The sequence below is a fragment of the Ranitomeya variabilis genome, chromosome 4 (genome assembly GCF_051348905.1).
Source record: "Ranitomeya variabilis isolate aRanVar5 chromosome 4, aRanVar5.hap1, whole genome shotgun sequence".
NCBI classification, from domain to species: domain Eukaryota; kingdom Metazoa; phylum Chordata; class Amphibia; order Anura; family Dendrobatidae; genus Ranitomeya; species Ranitomeya variabilis.
In genome coordinates this window covers 279488249-279512697 of record NC_135235.1, presented here as the reverse complement: position 1 = coordinate 279512697, position 24449 = coordinate 279488249, and the positions used below count along the sequence as shown (strand labels likewise).

At 43.2% G+C, this 24449-nt stretch overlaps 1 protein-coding gene and 1 long non-coding RNA gene across 3 annotated transcripts in view; one reads left to right on the top strand and one right to left on the bottom strand.

Moving 5' to 3' along the window:
- LOC143764449 (uncharacterized) overlaps positions 1-6823 on the bottom strand; it is a 57744-nt gene extending 50921 nt beyond the window's left edge. Inside the window, exons 1-2 of one of the 2 annotated variants that reach the window (XR_013213197.1) lie at positions 6782-6823; positions 3425-3462 (exon numbers count right to left, since the gene is read on the bottom strand). This is a non-coding gene — a long non-coding RNA (uncharacterized LOC143764449). The remainder of the gene's footprint in view (positions 1-3424; positions 3463-6781) is intronic. The other variant, XR_013213198.1, reaches the window with a different exon arrangement.
- Positions 6824-7043: 220 nt separating this feature from the next.
- The window catches only part of LOC143764445 (tyrosine-protein phosphatase non-receptor type 11-like), a 130283-nt gene continuing 112877 nt past the window's right edge, over positions 7044-24449 (top strand). The window contains exon 1 of the mRNA XM_077250006.1: positions 7044-7244. Within this exon, the coding sequence (XP_077106121.1) occupies positions 7123-7244 (122 nt within the window). The 5' untranslated portion in view covers positions 7044-7122. The remainder of the gene's footprint in view (positions 7245-24449) is intronic.

Here is a 24449-nt window from a genome sequence, read left to right as displayed (position 1 = left end):
TGTCAAATGCGGCTCGAATTGGTACAAAAACCCCCCCCAAAAAATCAGAACGCTCCACCCCAGAAAAAATAAGCCCAGACACATAAAAAAAAAATGATGATAGAAAACACATTTTAACAGTATTTTTTTATTATTCTATTTTTGTAGAAAAAAAGAGCAAAAACTATATATAAATAAAAAATAACAACTAAAATACATAAACAAAGTCTAAACAGGGTATTGCCATAACTGAACAGACCTTCAGAATAAAGTCACCGGGTCACTTGCACCAGACAATGAATTCCATAAACACGATTAACAAGGGCTGAAGTGAGTTTTTTCCCCATTCCACTCCACAAAGAATAATGAAGCTTCTGATTGGCCCCTTAAATAATGAAGATAAGGGATATTCTCAACGACAATGAAAGTTAATAACTATCCTTAGGTGATAACTTTCTGGTCGGCGGGGGTGAAACCAATACCAAGAAAAGGGCTCTGAGATACTCCATTATCGACTGCCGGAAAAAAAAACCTGAGAGCACAGGAGCATTTCAGAGTCAGAGTCTTGGATCAGTTAAGAGCTTTCACATTGCGCTTAGGAACCCGTTTAATGGCCCCATCAAGGCATACGTCCTCCCCTGCCACCTGCAAAATGGGATTCGGACATATGCGCCGATGGGGCCATAGATGATGGTGGTGCAGACAGTGCGAGTGTGAGCTCTGCTGGGCGTCATTTTCGGGTGTGTGTGCCTATTGGAGGCGGACACTCAGATATAGTAGATTGTGTCTGGCTTTCACCTCCAATAGGCTCAAAAATTATGCACAGCAGAGCGCATGTTCAAGCTGTCGGCGCATACATCCGAATACCGTTTTGCACGGAACAGGTGACTGAACACAATGAGAAAGCTCCCTTAGAGTTCTAATTATGGGGTATACATTATAATGATGGGGATAATCCTATAAAAATAGATGTTGGATCCACAGTTGGATGTGTTAAACAATGTTCCTGTTCTAAGATAATCTTAGAAGTGTGCACCTGCTGTGTACCGTGTAATGGCTGTTTCTGACTGTACATGGACATGCTCTGATCATACCACATCTCCTCGGCAGGAGAGGAAGCAAAAGAGAGAGTGCTGCATGTTAGAGAGGCAGAGTCTCTTGGAAGCAAAGATGGTCGGAGATTCACCAATTTGAACAACTGAGTGTAAAAACTGGGAAAAAAACAGAAAAATGTTTCTCAAAGTAAAAAGACTTTGTGCTCGATTCATTAAAGCTTTCACACCAGAAGTTTGGAGTAAAAATTAAAATAAAAAAATTGCTAAATTTTGGCTTTTTAATTCTCTCTTGACATTTTCACCGAAGTTTCTCCCACAAAGGGCCCAATGCGATAGCTCGTCTGATTCATGGCAATCTGTATCATTCCGTATACCAGAAATCTCATTCCAGTACTTGACTGGGGTAAGATTCCTGACACTGTACACGGAGGTGCACGCCACCCGTCAGACGCTCCTGATTCATGAAAAAGGAGTGCACCTCTTCACGTCTGACTCCAGCAAGGTTCCTCCGGTGTGAGCAACATCAGTCTTGATGAATTGGGCCCTTTGACTATCCCAAACATTTACAGTACATATTATCATCAAGAGATTCTGGAGAAAATCCATGTGTGCAAGGGACAAGCCTGACAGTCAATATCGGATACCCGCAATCTACAGGCGCTAAGGCGGCACTGCATTAGAAACACATGATTCAGTCATGCTAATCAGTGCGTGGGCTCAGGAATACTTTCAGAAATCATTGTCTGTGAGTATAGTCATCCACAAGTGTAAATTAAACCTCTATCATGCAAAGAAGAATCCATACATCAACATAATCCAGAAATACTGCCGTCCTCTCTCGGGCAAAACTCATTTGAAATGGAGACTGAGGCAAAGTGGAAAACTGTTCTGTGGTCGGATGGATCAAAATGTGAAATTCTTTATAGAAACCAGGGACGTCATCTTCGGACTCAAGAGAAGAGACCCATCCAGCTTGTTAACAGTGCACAGTTCCAGCATCTCTGATAGTCTGGATTATTGCCTATGGCAGGGGAAGTTTACACATGATTAAAGGCGCTATTGATGCTGAACATTATACTGAGGTGTTAGAATAACATCTGCTTCATCCTGACAACGTCTATTTCAGGGAAGGTCTTGTACATTTTAGCAAGACAATGCTAAACCACATAAAGCATCCATCGCAACAACATGGCTGTGCATGAAGAAGAGTTCGGGTGATGAACCGGCCGCCTGCAGTCCAGACCTTTCACCAATAGGAAATGTTTGTCACATTATGAAACGAAAAATCCATCAAAGACCCCGGACTATTGAGCAGCCGGAATCCTACATCAGAGAAGAATAGGACAACGATCCTCCAGAAATTGTTCTCCTCACATCCCAGACAATTAGAAGAGGAGATGCTACATGATGGCAGACATGGCGGGGTCCATTTTTTTTTAGATGTGTTTCTCTCATCAGTTTCTAAATTAGTTAATTTTTTTCAACTAAACTGGAAAGTGCCCAATGTTCACCTTCTGATCTGTACAATACAATATGACTAGAAGAGATTTCCAGATCATTGCATCCTTGTTTTCTTCACATTTTAACACAACTTGTCCCATTTTGATAGTCCTACTGAATAGACTGTTAGAATTTGTATTATGGCAAGTAAAAAGCAGCTAAGTAAAGAAAAACAAGTGGCCATCATTACTTTAAGAAATGAATTCATAGTTTAGATGCCTTCAGTGTGAATGTACAATTTTCATAGCCATGACAATACAGAAAAATCTTTAAATGAGAAGGTGTGTCCAAACTTTTGGTCTGTACTGCAGAGAAGACCTGATCCCGGTCCCTCATTGCTAACATACATAACACACATAAAACAGCAGAGTCATGAAAAACATTATACAACAGTACTGAGCAATGTAGCTGTTAATCCAGCAGTGTGGCAAGATAGAACAAGTACTAGATGTCTTTGCATTATTCCCTCTGCAACTGCCCCCTTCTGATTCATAGACTTCCATGGGCAGCAGATGTAACCTGATCTCTCAGTGTATGGATTTCTTAATACGGATTTAATCACCGAATACAGAGAGAATGATCAGGGCAGCAGGCAGGGAGTGAAGAACAAGGCATTTTTTCTAATAAGATATATAGTATAAGGTTTCTTATTTTTGTTTATATTTTTGACTTGAGGGATAAAATTTTAATTTAGTAATATTTAAAATGAAAGCGCTCCCGTTAAGAGACTTTTCCAACTTTGGACAGTGTTCTGTGCTCAAGCAATGATTGATTGGGAGAGAAGTAAAATGCACAAGAAATATATAATAATTAGAATATACTAATTGATAATATTAATATATTGATAATAATTAACAATAATATATATAAGTACAAATAATCAGACTTACACGTCCTTCTGGGGTCCAGATCTTAAAAATTATAAGGTCTGCAAAGTGGAAAATGAAGATAGTGACTATTGTAATATCACTATGGAAAAAATCTACACTCAGATAAACATTACAACAAATTACATCTTAAAGGAAATGCGTCATCAGAAAATGACATTGTTTAAATCAACTTGTTTTTAAGCTTTTGCCAATTATGCTTTTTTTTCCATTTCATCTTCTGTATTAAAAATAAAATTTAGACATCCTGTAATTCTCACACTGGCCACTTTTTTTGAACTTTAAAGGGAACCTGTCACCCCCAAAATGGAAGATAGCTAAGCCCACCGGCATCAGGGGCTTGTCTACAGCATTCTGGAATGCTGTGGATAAGCCCCCGATGTATCCTGAAAGATAAGAAAAAGAGGTTAGATTATACTCACCCAGGGGCGGTCCGGTCCGATGGGCATCGCGGTCCGGCGCCTCCTATCTTCATCAGATGACGTCCTCTTTTTGTCTTCAGGCTGCGGCTCCGGCGTACTTTGTCTGTTGAGGGCAGAGCAAAGTACTGCAGTGCGCAGGTGTCGGGAAAGGTCAGAGGTCCGGCGCACTGCAGTACTTTGCTCTGCCCTCAACAGGGCAAAGTACGCCGGAGCCGCAGCCTGAAGACAAAAAGAGGACGTCATCCTATGACGATGGGAGGCCCCGGACCGGACCGCAGCGTGACTACAAGAAGAGGACGTCATCGTATGAAGATGGGAGGCCCCGGACCGGACCGCGACGCCCATCGGACGGCGCCGCAGCGGGACCGCCCCTGGGTGAGTATAATCTAACCTCTTTTTCTCATCTTTTAGGATACATCTACAGCATTCCAGAATGCATTACAGAATGCTGTAGATAAGCCCCTGATGCCAGTGGGCTTAGCTCAACTTCCATTTTGGGGTGACAGGTTCCCTTTAAAGGAGTTGTCGGAATTACAAATTATTTTCATCCTAAATCCCCATTTACTTAATGCAGTCATTTATTCTTTAATATACCGGAATTAAAAATTCCCTGCCATTCCCTCACTACTCTCTATAACTGCTTTTTTTTGTATTTCCCATTTTCTTTTTGATGAAGCTTTGTTTGAGAATCCCCAGTGCATGCTAGGATAACTAAAGGGTTCCCGTCAGCAGGATTGCGCACAGTAACCTACAGTGTCAGGTCGGCGACGTTATACAGATTACAATGATACCTTGGTTGATGAAATCCATCTTGTGGCTGTTGTTTAATCTGTATTGTAGTTTTTAGTTAATGAGATTCTGGCGCTATGGGGCAGCCTGTGGAGGGTCTCGCGCCACTGCCATTTTGCTGAATTTAATTTTTTTTTCAAAGCCAACAATATTATATAACAGCCACAAGATGGATTTCTTCAAACAAGGTATCATTAATCAGTATAACGGCGCCGACCTGATACTGTCTGTAGTTTGCTGAGCACAATCCTGCTGACAGGTTCCCTTTAAATGAAGCATCATCAGGGGGCAGAGGCTGATGTCACTGCTGCAGCCTCTGCCCCTCCTTGAAACGTCATCAATGACACTCTGTCAGGGACTAGGTTACTCCCTGCACAATGACAGTGCACTCTCGTCAGCTCAGATTAGTAGTGAGGAGTCATTGTAAAATTAATACCCGGCTTGCTGACACCAGCATTTCCCAGCAAGTGACACCCCTATCGGGGGGCGGCGTAGGTTTCTGTAAACCAGGTATTCGTCTTACAATGCACACTGACAGTGCACGGCTCGTTACTGCTGATCTGAGCCACCGAGTGAACTGCCATTGTGCACTTCGCACAGACCCTGAAACAAGCATCACTGACAAGTGAAAACACTCAGACCACATCTTTTGTATTGATGTATCTAAAGGCAGGGGTAGCAGGGTCAGCCGTGACATTAGCGGATCCTCTGTTATTGGCGGTTTATAGAATGTTATCAATTGTTGCAGCCCTGCCTCATGATAAGGAAACCCCGGAAAAGTCTTCCTGAAAGGACAAGAATTATATGTGTAAAAAAATTCTCAGTGGCCAGTGTGGAAATTACAAATTTTGCCCTTTTATAAAAATGTTTAGAATCGAGAGTCCTCAGTGGCTGATACCTTTTAATGGCTAACTGAAAAGATGGTAACAAATTGCAAGCTTTCGAGACTACACAGGTGTCTTCATCAGGCATAGACTAATACAAATTCTGAAGAATCACATATTTATGCACAACATAGCACAGAAAAAAAAAAAAAACATGGATAAGACAGGTGGCATGAAGCAGAATTACCATGAGTGATAAACAGTTATGTCCATAAATGTTGGGCCAGTTCTTAGATAAGGAATGTTTTATTGTCCTCTGATTGGGGTCTCTCTTGTGATGACCCCTCATAGTCTGAGGGGCAAGTTCCTTAGTTGATGTAAAAAGACATAAATCCATGCGACACATTCATTCCACCACTAAGACAGTCAAAGGTCATCATCAGTTTATATTCCCAGACTTTTATAATACATTTTGCCAAATTGTCCTGTAGAGTGCGGGCTCAGCACCTGCTCCCAGAATCAGACACAGGTCCGTCACGGTCCCCATTTCCGGGCAGATTTTCATTATTATTCTAGGGGTTTTCTTCGGTGTATTCGCTTGTGAACAATCTGCTCCGATTTACGGCATTTTTAAGAACCGTCGTGCGCACGGTGTAAGGCTACGTTCACATTAGCGTTAAGCTAATGTGCGTCGGGTTTGCGTCGGCGACGCAGCGGCGACGCATGCGTCATGCGCCCCCTATACTTAACATGGGGGACGCATGCGGTTTTTTTTGTTGCGTTGTGCAACACATGCGTCTTTTTTGCCGCAAGCGTCAGACCAAGAAAACGCAACAAGTTGCATTTTTCTTGCGTCCGATTTTCGGCAAAAACCGACGCATGCGTCGCAAAACGCAGCGTTTTTGCGTGCGTTTTGACGCGTTTTTGCGTGCATTGTGCGTTGCGTCGCCGACGCAACGGCGCACAACGCTAGTGTGAACGTAGCCTAAACCACACCGTCAGCGCAAACGCACAAGGCCTGCGGCGTGACCTCTGCAGTGTGTCAGTATATGGTACAGCTGTGGGGGAGAATATCACACTGGGCAACAGAGGGTTTTATTACTGGCACCAGGATGTCTGCCCACATTCCCAGGAGGAGTCACAGAGCAACACAAAGTGCTGCTGCCAGGTGTTACCGACACAGGAGCAAGGTCTGCACCGTGCAATAGGACGCAATTCAGAGCAGACAGTGCTGGTGCGGTACCGCAACACATACAGACAAGACATGGTGGAGGGAGTTTCCTGCAGGCTGCACCGTGAGGAAAGGTGACTGAAGCCAACGTTACCGCAGCACAGCATTCCCACATACAGGAGCAAATCAGGCGACGTCTCCCGAAGCCGCGGGCGAACGCCGGACTGAAGGCTGCCGGGTCACAGCCCCGCCTCTATGGAGGACCCGCCTCCTAAATCTGACGTACTCCATTCAGGCAGCCAATCAGGCAGGCAGAACTTCACGAGTCCCGCCCACCGCAGCGCGCCATTGATCAGCAAATTTTAAAGGGCGTGTGCTTTTCTGGTGTGTGGGCGGGGTTGCGGCGCGCTCTGTGGTCACGGTGGGTGTGACGGTGGGAGGAGCCATGGACGCACGGAGTTACAGGAGCAGCAGGTTGGGGGTGACCGGATCTGTATGAGACTGACGAGGCTGCAGGAGGGAGCGGAGCAGTGCGAGCCGGGCGGCCGGGGGAGCGCAGCACGGAGACCGCCGCCTCCTGCCCAGGCCGGGCAGGCTGCTGACATGACGTCCCGCAGGTGAGCACAGCCGGACCATTGTGTGCATACTTATGTTGTGTGTGTGTGTGTGTGTGTGTATATATATATGTGTGTGTTACATGTCCGTGTGTTTATACAATGTGTATGCTTCTGTTACATGTCTGTGTGTATGTATATACAATGTGTGTGCTTATGTTACATGTATGTGTGTGTATATACAATGTGTGTGCTTATGTTACATGTATGTGTGTGTATATACAATGTGTATGCTTATGTTACATGTATGTGTGTATATACAATATGTATGCTTATGTTACATGTCTGTATATACAATGTGTATGCTTATGTTACATGTATATACAATGTGTATGCTTATGTTGCATGTACGTGTGTATGTATATACAATGTGTATGCTTATGTTACATGTATGTGTGCATGTATATACAATGTGTATGCTTATGTTACATGTATGTGTGCATGTATATACAATGTGTATGCTTATGTTACATGTATGTGTGTATGTATATAATGTGACACACTCACACTCAATCTGTCGCGGTGGGCAGCGTTGTCGTTGTATCTGGGTGAGGGAAATATTCATATACTGGGTATTGGACGGGGCAGAGCAGATCACTTATTGGCTTTGGATCAGATATCTGTACGGGATCTGTTTGTAACGGATCCAATGTGTGTGGGGGGGAGGGGGGATACGAACCTGTGAAAAAAGATTGATACAAACCCAGAGCAAAGTTTCCATTTTGGAACGGTAACTTTGTATCCGTTTCTAATAGACTTTTATGTTGATTATTGCAGATCCAGTTGCTCTTTTTGTTTTACTTATTTTATGGATGAAAAGTTGTGCAGACTTTTTTTTTTTTTTCCTCATAAAACAATTTATTTATGGGAAACACAAGGGAACTTTTTGTCTTCCTCCAGTCTCTCCGCTGATTATTTATTTTTGTCATAGGTTTATGGGAAATACCGCTTAGCTTTTTAGTGATGTTGGAATCTGGACACTGAAATTAGGAAAAGTCGACAGATTTGTCCCTATTTCCTAGAATCTGTAAACCTGGTATACAGAGGTCGTGAACCAATATGGGGATTACTGACTTTATCTGTAGGGGGGGATGTACAGCATGGACACTGGAGCCATTCTGTGCCTGTCATCTGCCAGTGAGCCCCTTATACTGGTTGAAGGGTACATCTGCCTTAAGGGGGTCCTCTTACCATGGGGTATTATAAAACTGATTATTCAAGTTCCCAAAATAATGTTGATGCAAAAATATAACCCATGAAGCCCTAGAATTTGTGGGGGAGTGAACTATCTTTGTCCCCACCCCATACATATAGACCCGCTGTTTTCTCTGGGTTTACATGTGTTAAATGGTAGAAAATGAGTAAGCCACTGCCAGGCGCCTTTGCCAGCTGCTTGTTTTCTGGGAGAGCAAAATTAAAAAAATTCTGGATGCCCCCATGCATAGCGGAAGGTTTTAGTTTTTTTTTTTTTTTATGGCTCCTCTTGTCTTGGAACTTGGGAGAACATGTTAGGTTTTTCTACATCTATTTGACGTTTATGCATAGTTTCTGTATAGAGGATGTAGAATAATGAACCCCAGGCCAAATTATTGTAGGAACATTCTAAAACCGTTGTCCTCACATGGAAAGAATGTATAGAAGAGAGAACCGCACTGTCCGTATACAGGACGTTACATCCCGGGCTGTGCGCTACACGTAGATCCTTCAGCTCCTCACCGGTTAAACTCTGCACGTGGCCACCGGGGTCCAGATCTTCACTTTTTTTTTATTTTTCTTCTTCTCCAGGGACTTCGAAAACTCAGTTCTGGTATTTATGTGTAACATGGACACTTTGAGTTTTTGTATCTACAGGATAAGCTTGTTTCAGGAATTTTAGAAGAAAATGGAGGGAGCTGCGCACGTGCATTTACCTCTCCGGTCACCGTAGGACGGGGACTTTAATCGAGGAAAGATGGGAGTCCCACCTCTGGGCTGATAGTTGGAAGTACCAGAGCTATGAGCAAAATAATTAATCACCCAATTTACCTATAATAAATTAATATCGAGGTAAAAAAAAAGTACAAATTGAAATAGGAAACTTACTTTTAATATTGGAAATAAGAACAAACTAAGGTGTTAGAAAAAAAGGTATAAAAAGAGGGACGTAATTATATGGTAAACCGCACGAGATGAATCAACACCTTCAAAATTCAAATAAAAAAATATATATTTGCAAATAGTCTAAGGTAGAGAGGCTATGGAGTTACTAGATAACTGTAAATGCTGCTCAAAGCATGCCAGAGAAATCAATAAAAAAAAAATGCCACTTCCTATACCCAGGACAAAGATAAATGCAAATACCAGAAGGTGATGGGAATTGTTGTGCAAAAAGACAGGCACATACATAGTTAATAAAAATAGAACAGGTGAATATACAGGGTATTGGAGTAGCTGCTGTATTGATATGCCAAGTTAGGTTAGATACGGACAAAGCCTGAAAAATATACTTTAGACACATTACTTCAACATAGTATTATACAGCTAGCTGACAACGTTGAACAAGAACTGGAAGTGTAAAGATATCCATGACAATTTTGGAGTATATTGTACCTGTATTTCTCTAATTCTGGCGGATACAATGGCGTCCCTCTGCCCCGACGCGCGTTTTGCTGCTCTTCTTTGGGAGCAAACAAAGTAAAGATAACTTAAAGGCACAAATTAAACATTGAGTAAAGTATAAATAAGAAGTTGCCTGTTGGAACATTTTTTTATTTTTTTGTGTTTCTTGACTTGGCTTAGTTCCACTGAGACTTTTTTTTTTTTTCTTTTCTTAGCAACTTAATTGTAATGTAGAAAGTTTTCTTAACTTTTACAAACCACAAGACCCTGCAAAAAATGTATTTATTTTTTTACTCCCTTTTTATAGCGTTATTAATTCCAGAGCATATTAGATATCCTCACTGCCCCCATCGGGGCTTACAATCTACATTCCCTATCAGTGTGTGGGAAGAAACCGGAAAACCATGAGGAAACTCTGGGAGAACATAGAAACTCCTTGCAGATGTGTTCTTGGTGGGATTTGGACCCAGGACTCCAGTTCTGTAGTGTTAACCACTGAGCCACTGTTGCAACGTCTCAGTAAAGCATTGCTATCTCTAGGGCGATCTTATCGATTGCTCTTCCTATATCTGTGCCCTGCACTAGTTCTTCGGCTTTCTTACATGATATATTAGGAAGTTTTATACCATTTTACTCTCCAATGAAGTATTTTACAAAGCAATATGGACAATTCTATTACAATAATTCCCTTATTTTTACAATCGTTTATTTTACATTTTTCTCTACATTAGTTTTGAGGGTTACAAGTAAATAACTGTGATGCAAAGGGTTCTTGTGGTTTTTTTTTTTTTTTTTCCCATAGAGCGTAAGCGTGTAAAGTTGGTTAAATCTGCAGCAGTGAGTGCAGAATCCCTGTCTGTCCGGGGCTGAATATTCTTTGGATAGTTGGAAGTGAGTTGGCTCATGCCAGGGTAAATATTTGGCAGCTGCGCTGCAACTTGGAAATCTAATTGCAGAGCTAAACTGGTCTTGGCTGCAGAACGGCTAGAAGGATACGCTCTGCGTCTGGTCAGGGCGCTTAGTGCTCTTAAAGCAGTTGTTCTTAAATGACTCTTCGGTCTGAGTGGTCTTATTGTATGCGATTTTATTTCAGATGGTTCCTTTTTAGAAGGAATATCTTCAAGGTTCTAAACAACGAGCACTGCTAAAACGACTGGTACGTTTGTTATACTTGTGGTTCAAGCTGGTCAAGTACCGTATATTCCAAAAACTGATCCTGGCTGCACTTTATCTTGTTGGTATGACAGGCCGATTGCCTTCACTAGTATAGACCTCGGCTCACACTTTCTTAGGGTCCCGGAGACATTAAAAGAATTTCAGGTGACTCTTTGGATTTTCAAGTGTTGTGCATGCGCATGCAGAATAACTACCTCCTCTTCCTCCCATTTTATGATTGTAAACTGAGTTTTTCACTAGTTTTTTCCTCTCTGCAGGCTGTATTATACTAGAGAAGGACATGAGAAATCCTGTCTTCTTGTAGGCCATGTTTAGAAGCAGCAGCAAGGAGGACGTTAGTTATACTGAGCAGTGTAGCTGAGAATCCAGCTCTAGTGAGTTCTGCTGCTTTCTATTTGCTTGTCTTACTCTAATCCTCCCCTTCCCTATTTTCATTAGGTTTTAAGAGGCAGCGGTAATCTAATCGCTCAGATCAAAATGGATGATAAACGAGTCGCCCATCACTGTTTTTTTTTTTTTTTTGTTTGGTTTTTTTTTTCTCTAGCTTTGGATAGTTTTAAAACAATAAGCAGAGGTATACATGCCTTCTGAGTGTGCGCCGCTGGCGCTTCGTCTAGAGGGGCAATGGAAGTTAAGTATGCCACTGTTTGTTGTAATGCCATGCATGCCTAGAAAAATGTCAGACAACCCCTTTGACAGGATTTTTGAGTGAATGATCAGTTCATGAAGCGCTAGCAGAAGTGACTCAAAAGCAAAGCGGCATATCGCTCTGATCAGATATGTTGCTAAGTTTCTTATATTTGCGTTTACTATTAAATCAAAACTTGTTGAGATTATCGCTATTTCAAGAATTCTTCTCAAATAAAAAAAAAATATATATCCATGTGACGTAATATCCTGGTGATTGCTGAGGATCCCACCTCTGGGACCCCTTGAAAGCAGGACTCTGGAATCCTGAGATGGAGGCGCTGCAGCTCAGTCCTGACGGGAGTTTAGGTCGCGCACGTGCGTCGGAGCAGTCGGACCACAAGTAATGAGAAGGATATTTCCTATCCTATGAATATGGGATATCTTGTTGTTTTTGGAGTAGCTTTTAGAATTTAGTTTTTACAATCCCTGTATGATTAGTAGAGATGTATGAAAAAAAAAAAAGATGGAAATGAGCAGTAAGTGTCGAGAGCCGGTTTCCTATGTTACTGGTGAGTCTCGATCTGTTGTGCAACCATTATTTGCGGTGCTTCTATCAGCAATTTTTGGACATTTCAAAGACTCCTGTGCTCTAATGATACACGGGTGACAGGAAGTGTAATGTGTGTGGAACAATGTCTTCCTTCCTGGTGTCCGTCTTATCTTTAGCTCACAGATGAGAGAACCTTTGTCTTTAGTAACCCTAATGGGGTTTCCCCTCTAAGTCACTGATGTGACCGTTTTGTCAGGTGGTGATACCTATAGGGTTCCCAACTTACAATACTATTATGGCTTAATTAAAGGCTTTTCTTAATAGCAAAAACCAAAATGTGGAGATAGAATGGCACTAGGCAGACATTCAACAACAGCAAGTTCACCGTAGGAACGTCAAGTCATAAATAAATCGGTGATATGTTGTGCGGCGTGGGTTTTCACCATTGCAACATTCAGATGCAGGATTCTATTATGAACCACTTAGGGCATGCAATCGACAACAGCCTTGGGAGGTGCTCAACAATAGTAGTAATCCAAATCCAAGAAAATGAAGGAAAGAACGTGGCACTCACCCAGTTATGGCTGTGAAACGATGTCCTTTATTCAAAATGTACAGACATTAGCGCAATGTGGAGAGGCGACTGGTGAGGGTCACGGAGCAAGAGGAGGAAAGAAGACGACGGCCGTTTCGCGCTCGTGCTTTTACCCTTCGCCACGACAGCACCCCACATGAGAGAGAGGGATCCGCCCCATAGGAACAGGAAACCTACAGAATAAAAGGAGGCGGTCCCCTCTCCTCCTCAGTTTAGGTTTCCTGTTCCTACAGGGACCTGTCTTACCTACAGATGAAGAGGATCCCTGGGCCATGCACCCGCCTGCGTCGGTATCTGAGGGAACGGCAGGGGCTGCGGTTCCAGAAGCAGTGGCGGGGGAGCCCCTGCTTGCAGCCTCCCCCCTCGTCTGGCCAAGCATCCACGGTCCGGTCACCGTGGGTCCGCCCGGCACCGTGAGGACACGCGCGCTGCAGCGGCCGGCTTAATATCCCTGGCCGCCGCATGGTTACTGAGAGCGGCGCGTCTAACCCGGAAGTCGCTGGAGCACTTCCGGGTTGGTCCGGGGAGGCAGGAGAATGGGCGGCAGATTTTAAAATGCAGCGCTACCGTCGGGCCGGTGTGTGTAAGATGGCTTCACCGGCCGACGATGCGCACTTGCCCGCAGTGCAACAGTGTTCTCCCAGCAAGGAGAGAAGCGCTAGGAGCAGCACAAAGAGTGGTGGTCGACCTCCAGAAAAGGGTTCTACCACCAAACGAAATCCGCCTCCAGAACCGGTACCTGTCAGCTTCACTGGGTGAGTTTTTGAAAGAGTCTCTTCCTATATGCTGATATATGTTCCTCCTGTATCCTTCCTCTAGACTAAGAAAAGGACACACAAGTCCAAGCACAAGGAGTGTGCTTTATGTACGCAGCCCCTCCCGGATGATTACGTTAAACTGTGTTCGGAGTGTATCATGCAAACCTTACGGCAGGAAAATATAATGACTCCATCAGATGTCAGAGCTATAATCCGGGAAGAAATGCAGGGGTTGGCGCAGACAAGTAGCACCAGTACCCGTCAGCTTAGTAGGTCCAAATCTCCAGTCAGTTCAGTCAGAGGATGTACGTATATCCTCAGGCGAAGCGGAATCCCAGCCGAGCTCATCCGAGACTGAAGGGGGACTTTGTCTTCCCAACAGCAGTGTGGACAATTTAATAAAATCTGTCAGAAGCACGATGGGGTGCTCAGATGAGAAAGAAAGTAAATCGGCTCAGGACATCATGTTCGCGGGGTTAGGACAGAGGAAACGTAGGTCCTTCCCCGTCATAAAAACTATTAAAGAAATCGTAAAAAAAGAGTGGGATAAGCAAAATAGAGGTTTTCTACCATCATCCTCTAAAAGACGCTATCCCTTCAGCGACGAGGAGCTAAATACCTGGTCAAAGGTGCCGAAGGTTGATGCCGCTGTAGCCTCCACAACCAAACAGTCGGTCCTACCGGTGGAGGATTCAAAAGTCCTGACAGACCTGCTGGACCGTAAAGCAGAAGCTTTACTAAAAAGGTCGTGGGAAGCCAACACGGGGGCGTTCAGGCCCGCCATATCTAGTACCTGCACTGCGAGGTCACTACTAGTGTGGATGGAGCAACTGGAGGAACAGATTAGAGGTAGAACTTCGAGAGAGTCAATCCTGCCGAAATTCCCTCTAATCAAGGAAGCAGTAGCATTCCTGGCTGATGCTTCCGTGGATTCGCTACGCCTAGCAGCCAGGTCAGCCGGCCTAGTGAACACAGCCCGGCGAGCACTCTGGCTAAAGAACTGGAAAGGGGACGCACAGGCCAAAGCAAAACTTTGTGCGATCCCCTGCCAGGGTGAGTTCCTTTTCGGAAAAGCGCTGGATGAACTCCTGAGTAAAGCAGGAGAAAGGGGAAAAAAGGCTTCACTAACCAATATCTTCCATCTTACAGGAGAGCCTTCAGAAGACGCCCCTTTACCAGGAACAAGCCGTTCGAACAAAGGGAGCGATGGGAGTCGAAGGACCCGAAGCAAAAAGGTGCCTTTTTTTAGCGGGTCCCATAACCCGAAACGCAAATACCGCTAACCAGGAAGTGGGCGGCAGATTAAAATTCTTCTTCCCCAGATGGGAACAAATAACATCCAGCCAGTGGATTCTGGACATTGTGCAATACGGCCTAAAATTGGAATTTGACCGAATCCCGTGAGATTCCTTTATAGTAACATCTCCAAATGGTCAAGACCAACAAAGGGCTCTGGAATCTGAGATCCTATCTCTTCTGTCTAAAAAAGTCCTGATAGAAGTTCCCCAGGATCAAGAAGGGAAGGGGTTCTATTCCCCTTTATTCTTGATCAATAAGCCTGATGGTTCATTTAGAACCATCATAATTCTCAAGAGATTAAACGCCTTCCTGCGTAATCATACCTTCAAAATGGAATCCATTAGTTCAACCATAAAACTCTTGTTTCCTAGGTGTGTCATGGCCGGAATAGACTTAAAGGATGCCTATTATCATCTTCCCATACATGCCGAACATCAGAAGTACCTAAGGGTAGCAGTCACCCTGGAAGGACAGGTTCGTCACTTTCAGTATGTTGCAATGCCATTTGGGCTTTCTATGGCTCCCCGCATATTCACTAAGGTGATATTAGAAGTGATGGCTCATCTACGTCAACGAGATACCTTGATAATACCCTACCTAGATGACTTTCTAGTGGTGGGAAACCCTATGCTTCAGTGTAAAACTCGTCTATCTAATACGATCTCGTCCCTACAGGAGTTAGGTTGGATCGTCAACTTCCCGGCTGAATCCAGAAACCGTTCAGACATTTCTAGGAATCCAGCTAGACTCCATAAGTCAGATGCTTCCTCCCCCAGGGAAAAAAACTGACTATACAATCAAGGGTATCAGACGCAATACGCAACCCCTACATGACACTAAGGAAGGGCATGTCTTTACTGGGGTCATTATCATCATGTATCCCTGCTGTACCATGGGCACAATTTCATACTCTTCAATTACAGTATGAGGTATTGTCGGCTCAGGGAAAAAACGGACATCTAGAAAGCAGAATAACTCTTTCCAAAGATGTCTTAGAATCACTATCCTGGTGGCTAGACATGGACCACCTCTCAGAGGGTGTGCCATGGATAATAGACCCGTCTAAAATAATTACCACCGACGCCAGCCCTATTGGGTGGGGAGCACATATGAAAGACAGTCTGGCCCAAGATACTTGGGACCAGGCAGAATTGTCGTGTTCCTCCAATTGGAAGGAGTTAAAAGCGGTAGAATATGCCTTAAATCATTTTCTTCCGCAGATTCAAGGAGCAAATGTAAGGATTTACTCGGACAATTCCACCACAGTGGCATATGTGAACCATCAGGGTGGTACAAGGTCAGGAAGTCTAATGACCGTAGCGGCAGACCTCTTCCAGCTGGCAGAGACTCATCTAACATCCCTAACAGCCCTGCACATCAGAGGTGTAGAGAACATCAGGGCAGACTACCTCAGTCGAAACGAGTTACGTCAAGGGGAATGGACCTTAAGCAAATACATATTCCAAATGATAACAGAATCATGGGGAATACCACAAATCGACCTATTTGCCACAAGAGACAACCGGCAAGTAGAAAGATTCGCTTCCCTGAACGCCATGGATCACCCAGATATGTTGGACTCTCTCCACCATCCTTGGAGGTTCCAGCTGGCATACGCCTTTCCTCCAATGTCTGATTCCTCTAGTGATCAGAAAAATCAGGAGGGAACAAGCAAGAGTGATCCTCATTGCACCATTCTGGCCGAAAAGACCATGGTTCTCTTGTCTCCAGACCATGTGCCTATGCGATCCATGGATTCTCATGAAGAAGCTGCTGTCCCAGGGCCCCTTTTTCCACCCGCAAGTGAAAGGTCTTCACTTGACGGCGTGGAATTTGAGAGGCAACTATTAAGTTCAAGAGGGTTCTCAGCAGAACTAGTAAACATCCTCTTATTGAGCAGGAAAAGATCTACCACCCTAATCTATAGTAGGGTATGGAATAAATTTTTAGACTTTTACACGGTACCGTTCACTAAGCAAGTTCCAGTCACACCTATTCTAGAGTTCTTGCAAAAAGGCCGAGAGTTGGGGTTATCTGTAAATACCTTAAGAGTTCAGGTCTCGGCGTTAGGAGCCCTATATGGATGCAATATAGCAGCTAATGGGTGGATCTCCAGATTCATAAAATCTTGTGAACGTAGTAAACCGGTCCATATTCCCCGTCTACCTCCGTGGGATTTAAATCTAGTGCTAGAGGCTTTAAGCAGCTCCCCATTTGAGCCACTAGATTCAATACCTTTAAAAATCCTGACATATAAAGTAGCCCTCTTGGTAGCCCTAACCTCAGCTAGACGGGTTAGCGACATCCAGGCCCTATCAGTAGACTCACCCTTCTTACTGATATTCCATGATCGGATAGTCCTAAAACCAGACCCCTCATACCTCCCTAAGGTAGCGTCCACCTACCACAGGTCACAAGAGATATTTCTCCCTTCCTTTTTTGATTCACCTGTAACTCCAGAACAGCATAAGTTCCACACCTTAGATGTCAGAAGAGCCATCCTGACTTATATAGAAAGGTGTCAGACATGGAGGGAGAGTAGGGCTCTGTTTATCTCCTTTCAGGGCCACAAGAAAGGACATGGGGTCACGAGAGCTACCATATCTCGATGGATCAGAGATGCTATCTGCTTGGCCTATACGTCAAAAGGCGAGATTCCTCCAGCGGGTATTAAAGCGCACTCAACACGAGCCATGGCTTCCTCCTGGGCGGAACAAGCAGATGTACCGATCCATTTAATATGTAAGGCCGCAACTTGGTCTACACCTTCTACCTTTTACAACCATTATAGACTTGATCTATCTACATCTTCTGATCTGACCTTTGGTAGAGCTGTTCTTAATACAGTAATCCCACCCAAATAATGACTCTCTGAAAATCTCTCATGTGGGGTGCTGTCGTGGCGAAGGGTAAAAAGCCGGATTACTCACCGGTAATGCTTTTAATGAGTCCACGACAGCACCCATTTACTACCCTCCCTAAGTTATGCACAGCTCTTCCTTTTAAATTCACAAATAATGGTTGTATAGAGTTTAAGATATTTATGTTGCTGAATAAGAACTAATACTAAAGCTTTTTGCGGTTCCCTTTTTGTACTCTGTAAACTAAACTGAGGAGGAGAGGGGACCGCCTCCTTTTATTCTGTAGGTTTCCTGTTCCTATGGGGCGGATCCCTCTCTCTCATGTGGGGTGCTGTCGTGGACTCATTAAAAGAGCATTACCGGTGAGTAATCCGGCTTTTTCTTGTCAGATCCGTTAGAAATGGACAAATACGGATGCCGTGTTAACAGATCCATTTACTCCAATGTTTAAAAAGAAAAAAAATGGATCCGGCAGAGATCAGTTTGTGAATAATGGACTAAAAGTTGTCGGCAACTCCTCTTTTCCTGAATCTTACTGAACATGTGAACATTACCCAACCCCGTATGATCAGTTCCATAACGAGCACTTGTAATACTTCTGTGGCAGCGTTGGGTTTTTCAATTCTGCCTTGTTATATATGCTGGCACTCGGCTATGCTGTTCTGCAGATTTTGGGGTTAGGCGCTGTGCGGACCCTCCGTTTGCTACCATCAATCACTAGTGTTGGGTGATCGTGTTCAGATAAGGTGTTATCATGCCATGCTCAGGTGCTAACCGATTGTCTTCAGCGTTCTCTAACACTGTTCCAGTCCCCGCGGCTGCATGTCTCGTTGTGGTTTGACAGCCGCAACACATGCAAGGATTGTCTAACAGTCTCGGGACATGCAGCCGCGGGATCTGGAACATGGTATTCGAGCACGCTGAAGACACTTGGTTAGCACCCGAGCATGCTCAGATAACCGCTTATCCCAGCACGGTCACTCATCTCTAATCTGCACCATCGGGCCACTGGCTTACTGTACCCTTTCAGCTCAAAGCCAGAGGGGTTGTAGTATTGCCTGTCGTGGGTAGGGCAGAAGGGTTCATTTTGAGAAGTGATAGTGGGAGGAGACCCTTTTGTTTGGTTAACTTAACTTTCCTAAGCTTTGGTTTAGTCAAAACTGTGGCCAAAATTATATGGACAGTCCTTCTAATTAGTGGATTTGACTGTTTTAGGTTCTGTCCGTGCCAGCAAGTAGTAGCCAAAGATGGACAGACGATGGATGGCAATGGTTCCTCAGAGATCCTCTGTTGGAGACCCAAACATTAGGCTTTGGTTAACTGACGGCAGGATGTATCTCTTGGTCTAATCCTATACACCATAGTAAAGGTTTGAAAGAACTTAGCTTGTTGATTAAAATCCGTTTTAGAGGTAGTTCCTGGAAGCCTTTATTATGGTGTCTATGTTGAAACGCAAGATACCCCATAATGAGGGATTGAAACGTGTTGGTTACTGTATAATGGAAGCGGATTATAAGGACTCAGTGCTTCACCCTTCTTTCGAGTATTAAGAATTGGTTTCCAATAGAAAGTTAATTTTGAAGCTTCCGGCCTAACTGCTGCCGACTCCACTCTGGTTAAGAAACGGGAGAGGACCCCAGTATGTCTGGATTATTGTCGTTGTGCCCAGAGTAAGCTGGTCAGCTAAGCGCATTGTAGGACCTACACTGTAACCAGACGATATTGCACTAAAGTATCTAGTAGACTCGCCCAAACCCTCGTTAAAAAAAAAAAAATCAAACTTATGAACACAGCATGGGGGTCTCCTGCTGGGGAACCCTCCAACCGATTAGATTTTTAGGTTTTAAAGGAATTTTCTAAAGCGCTGCCAAAGGTGGACCATCCCTGATTAAAATAAAATTGAAGGAAGTCTTCTTACTCCACACACTGGAGGCCGTGGTCTCCAGTCTCTTGAGAACGGTTATTACAGCTCGGCACGAGTGGGAGGAAGGAGTGGAGCTGCTCATCCGCCGCCGGCCCTGCATACATCACTGAGCTGCCACTTTCTCATCCTGGAAAGTATCTCCTGCTGGCTTTGGTTGGTCCCATCAGCCTGGATACATGGGAAGACCTATGTTATCATTTTCCTATCATATAACGTCTTACCTGGCTTTTCATTCCCAGGCTGCCATGGTATTGACACTGCTTGGACTTGTTTTAAAGGCCGGTTTACACAAGCAAATTTCTACCTATTGATAGAAAAAGTTAATCGGTGCTTACGGTATAAAGTGTTCGACGCAAACTTAGCATAAATAAGTAATTTATTTGTTACCTGGTATAAATGCTGCTGTTCTCCTGAATCCGGCGATGTTTTTCTTTTGTTCCTGCGCCTCTCCGTTCCTGAGATATTGTCTCTGCTTGCTTATTTATTTTTTATTTTTTCCAACTGGGTGTGAACTCCAAGATGCCAGCGGAGTTGCGGATCACACCCACTTGGTGAAAAAGACGATTTATATACAAGGAAGATGGGGCCATATCTCAGGAACAGAGAGGCGCAAGAACTAACGAAAAACATTGCCAGATTCAGGAGAACAGCGGCGTTTACACCAGGGGAAATAGTATCAAAAACATATTTATGGAAATTCACCAGTTATAGACATTATCCCTTTATAATATGAAGTCCAGCTCTTGTATATAATTTTTATTTTTCAGTAGGTTTCTTCCAAAAAACTAAAATAAAAAATAAACTGGGACATGTGGCATATACACAAGACGTTTTGTGTAAGAGTGGGGGGAGGGCCGTGACATTTTTAGCACCTTGGGTATGTGGTGTCCCAGATTTGATTTTTTTTTTTGGGTGCCCCAGCTCGTGTAACACATTAACCAAATTCAGCGATCTGTCTTCCACCTGTACCACAGTTACTAGAGAGGACTGATGTCTGCAGAGGCTGCTCATTTCCATCCATCCTATCTCGCATATGTGTTTTTTTGTTTGTTTTTTCCTCTTAACTCCAAAAAAGAATTTGTTTCAAGCAGAAACTGCTTTGAGTGTCTGGAATATTTATTCATATATTTTTATTTTTCTGCATTTTTTTTTTTTTAACTTGTTTGTCTTTTTTGTTTTTTTTGGACGTTGCTTAGTTTGGAGTAGATTCATACAGGATCAGTTTCAAAGTGATGTGTTTTTTTTTTTTTTTTTTTTTTTTTTTTTTTTTTTTTTTTTACTCAAGTAATTCCAAACCAAAAATACTAATTATAGGAGAAGCAAAATGGATTTCTCAAAGAAATAAATAGGATACGTTTTCCAAGTGTTTTGGGGTGGATCAACTTGACCACAAAAAACCTTTTTACGCACTGTGTGAACAAAGCCTAAGATTTAGTGATCGCTCCTGACTCCCCCAAAATTGGTGAACATTTAAGCTCAGGAAGCATTAATGTTTTCTCAATGGTGGGAGTGGAGTAATCCGTTGCCAGACTTGTCCGGTAGCGGCTTCTCTGAATGACGAAAAATGGCTCCAACCGCCCGATCCTTCACTCCCAGGACTTTGTCAGTAAGAGGAGCGTAGGCTTCAGACAACTTTAAACAACGGTTTTTTGGCTTTAAGACTTTTTTTTTCACTTGTTTTAGAGCTTTTTGCACTTGGTGGTTGTCACACAGTTTCTGGGTATAACCATTTGCACTAAGAAAACTTTATAGTTGAAACTGTCGCCTGATACCGGACTCTGCTTTTTTTTTTTTTTACTCTGATAGTGTGTGGGAATTGAAACTCCACGGTAAGAATACTTTGTGCAGCACGTCACGAGGTGGTAACCTCCTTCCATAACATCTACTAAGTGCTTATGCTGTTTATATACACAACTGTTATATTTTCGACAGTCGCAGATTTCCTGAAACCTGGGGAGCACGGGATACACAACCTAGCACTAATCCACCGATCGGCAACTTGTATTAAGGTCGGTGGTCATTTAATAGACCATATACCGTTGTCGACCCCCTCTTCAGATGCACGCGGTGCAGTCCGTAACCGATCGCTCAGTGCGAATAGGCTGCCATTGATCTCTGCAGCACAGGTCCTGTTTACACCAGACTATGCGCTGCTGACAATCAAGGTTTTTTTTTTTTCCGAAACCAATTTTACCCCATGAATACTTTACATTTATTTATTTTTAGACCTTTTCAGTATAGTTACATTTCCAAAATTGACTTTTGCTTACACAGGAATTGGTGCTCTACAATGTGTTTTTATTTTTATTTATTTATTTATTTTTTTTAAAGCTTGTTTAGTTATGCAAATTCCTGTACGTTCTTCCTTTTCAGAACAATAGTTTTATTATCCATCCGATAAACCTACTAAAAGTATAATAAACTTTTAGCATTAGCCCATTTACAAGCTTGTGTGTGTGTTTGTCCATCCTGCCCTTGTCCAACCTCTTTAGCGTAGGTCAAAAAATAAACGGGAAGCTATATGCCATAAAATTACACAAGGATTTTTATTGATACAATATTAAAAGATTAAAGGTAAAATCTGTTAATATGGGGACAACAATATGCAAAAACAAAAGCCAAAAAAAGGTACACAAATTACAGGTGAATCGTCACCTTTAAGAATGGAGCCGTTACTAGATTTAGAATAATAATTATATATTTATACATTTGTGGAGCAATGAAGCTTCCCCCCCCCCCAATTTTTTTTATATATATATCATACATAGTAAAGCTGTCAAAACATATCAAGCCCCATAACAATGCCTGTGACATCTTTATACATATCCCATAATTAATCAATATATTAGTAATTGCCTCCACACGATTCAGCCACAAAATGAAAAGGTTTTCAATTAATGCCTAATTGTGACATGTGCAGCAAACAATTCATGAAAAGGGGGCATGATGGTGAGGAACAGGGATAAGGAACCTTAAAGATGGAAGTGGAGATAAACAAGTACTGTACTTTTAAGTGACCGTGGCACCCCCGACGCGCGTTTCGCGTTTAAGCTTTTTCCAAGGGGAGTGTGCGTGTTTTAGAAAGAAGTTTGATTATCCATCCTGCCCTTCTCCAACCCCTTTAGCGTAGGGTCTGATAAATCCTACTGTTACTCAGCCTTAGCTTTCTGACAGTACCCAGCATTAAAGGGGTTTTTCATAAGAAAATAACCCCCTCCTGAAAGTGGCTGCTGATTTTTGCCGAGGACCCTTCTGCCATCTGAGCCTTTACCCTAGCAATAGTCCACATACTATAGAGCCACCATAAATCATTATAACTATACCAATCAGTGACTAATATGAAGTAATTCTCCCCTCCCCCCAAAAAATAAAAAAAAATAAAAAATAAATTATGTATTATAGAATTAATGTGGAACACATAATATTTAGACACCAGACGCCAAAAGTCTGCACGTCCCCAAATCAGAAAAAAGGAACTGGAAGGGGGCACGGAGTTCACTTTTCTCTATTTGGACATCCTGGTTTTGGAGGCATCATCGATGGAGACCGGGGGGGGGGGGCGCATTCTAGTAGCGCTTGTCTGGCTGAAGACCTCCCACTTGGCACTTGTGACCTTATTAGAATAAACTTTAATGACCTGTTTATCAACATTGTAATCCCCATCAGAAACTTCAGAAACATTTCCTGCTAGTACTTTATGTAGTGTGACTCTAAGGTACACGTGCGTCAGTCTTGTACCCGCTATGTACTTGGTTATTGGTGTTACAGGCCACCGCTGACACATTGGGACACTGATTTTGCAACAGGATGCAAAAAAATAATGTAAGATTTCACTAGAAATATGATGAGGACTGTGTTTAGACATCTTTGTGGTTTTGGTCCTTTTCTGAGTAAATGTTTAGATCGACCATCTGCTCAGCTTGTTCGTTTTTTGGTTTTGGAGCCTTTTTTTGACTATAGTGCTTGAAGCATGCAAATAAGGATGAAGGACACCCTGATGAAACTCGTTCACGTCTTACTGAAGAGTCGTTAAAATATTGTTCCCAACTCTGCACACAATCGTCAATCCACAGGAGAGATGGTTGGTGGAGATGCAGCTGCTTCTGGGAATGGGGCTTTGGAATGGTAAGGTGCGTGGTGGTTTGGTGTTGGAATAATATGTTCTAGTCCCCGCGGCTGCTACGTCTCGTTCCTGTTGGACACCCGCAACACATGTGAGTATTGTCTGTTAGTGAGTCCCTGCATCTGTTGTGGCTGTTGAACAGGAACGAGATGTAGCAGCTGCGGGGACTAGAGCCTAGTATTCAAACACGCCGGAGTCACTTGGTTAGCATACGAGCATGCTCGGATAACACCGGATACGAGCATGCTCGGATAACACCGGATACGAGCATGCTCGGAAAACACCGGATACGAACACTTACACTCATCCCTAGTTATCACTAATTATCAACACTCCTTAGCCATCTGCATGGCAGGTCATAGAAAGCTGAATAAAATGATGCCTGTGATCTGGTAAATGGTTCTTAAGAAATCCATATTTTTCTTAATGTATAAATGAGCTGTTAAGATCTATAGGCCGGACAAAGATCTCCCTGAGAATCTGCCTCCAGAGCTCATTACAACTGAAACGAGGTGTTAAGTTTGAGACATGTAGATCAGGAGAGCAGAATGTCAGTCATCACATGTCTCACACTGACACTGGAATACTGTGCCCAGTTCCACATTTTAAGACATTGAAAAACTGAAGCAAGTTCTGAGAAGAGCTATCAGGATGGTGAGGCGGACTGCAAACTATGTCTTACAGGGAACGGTTA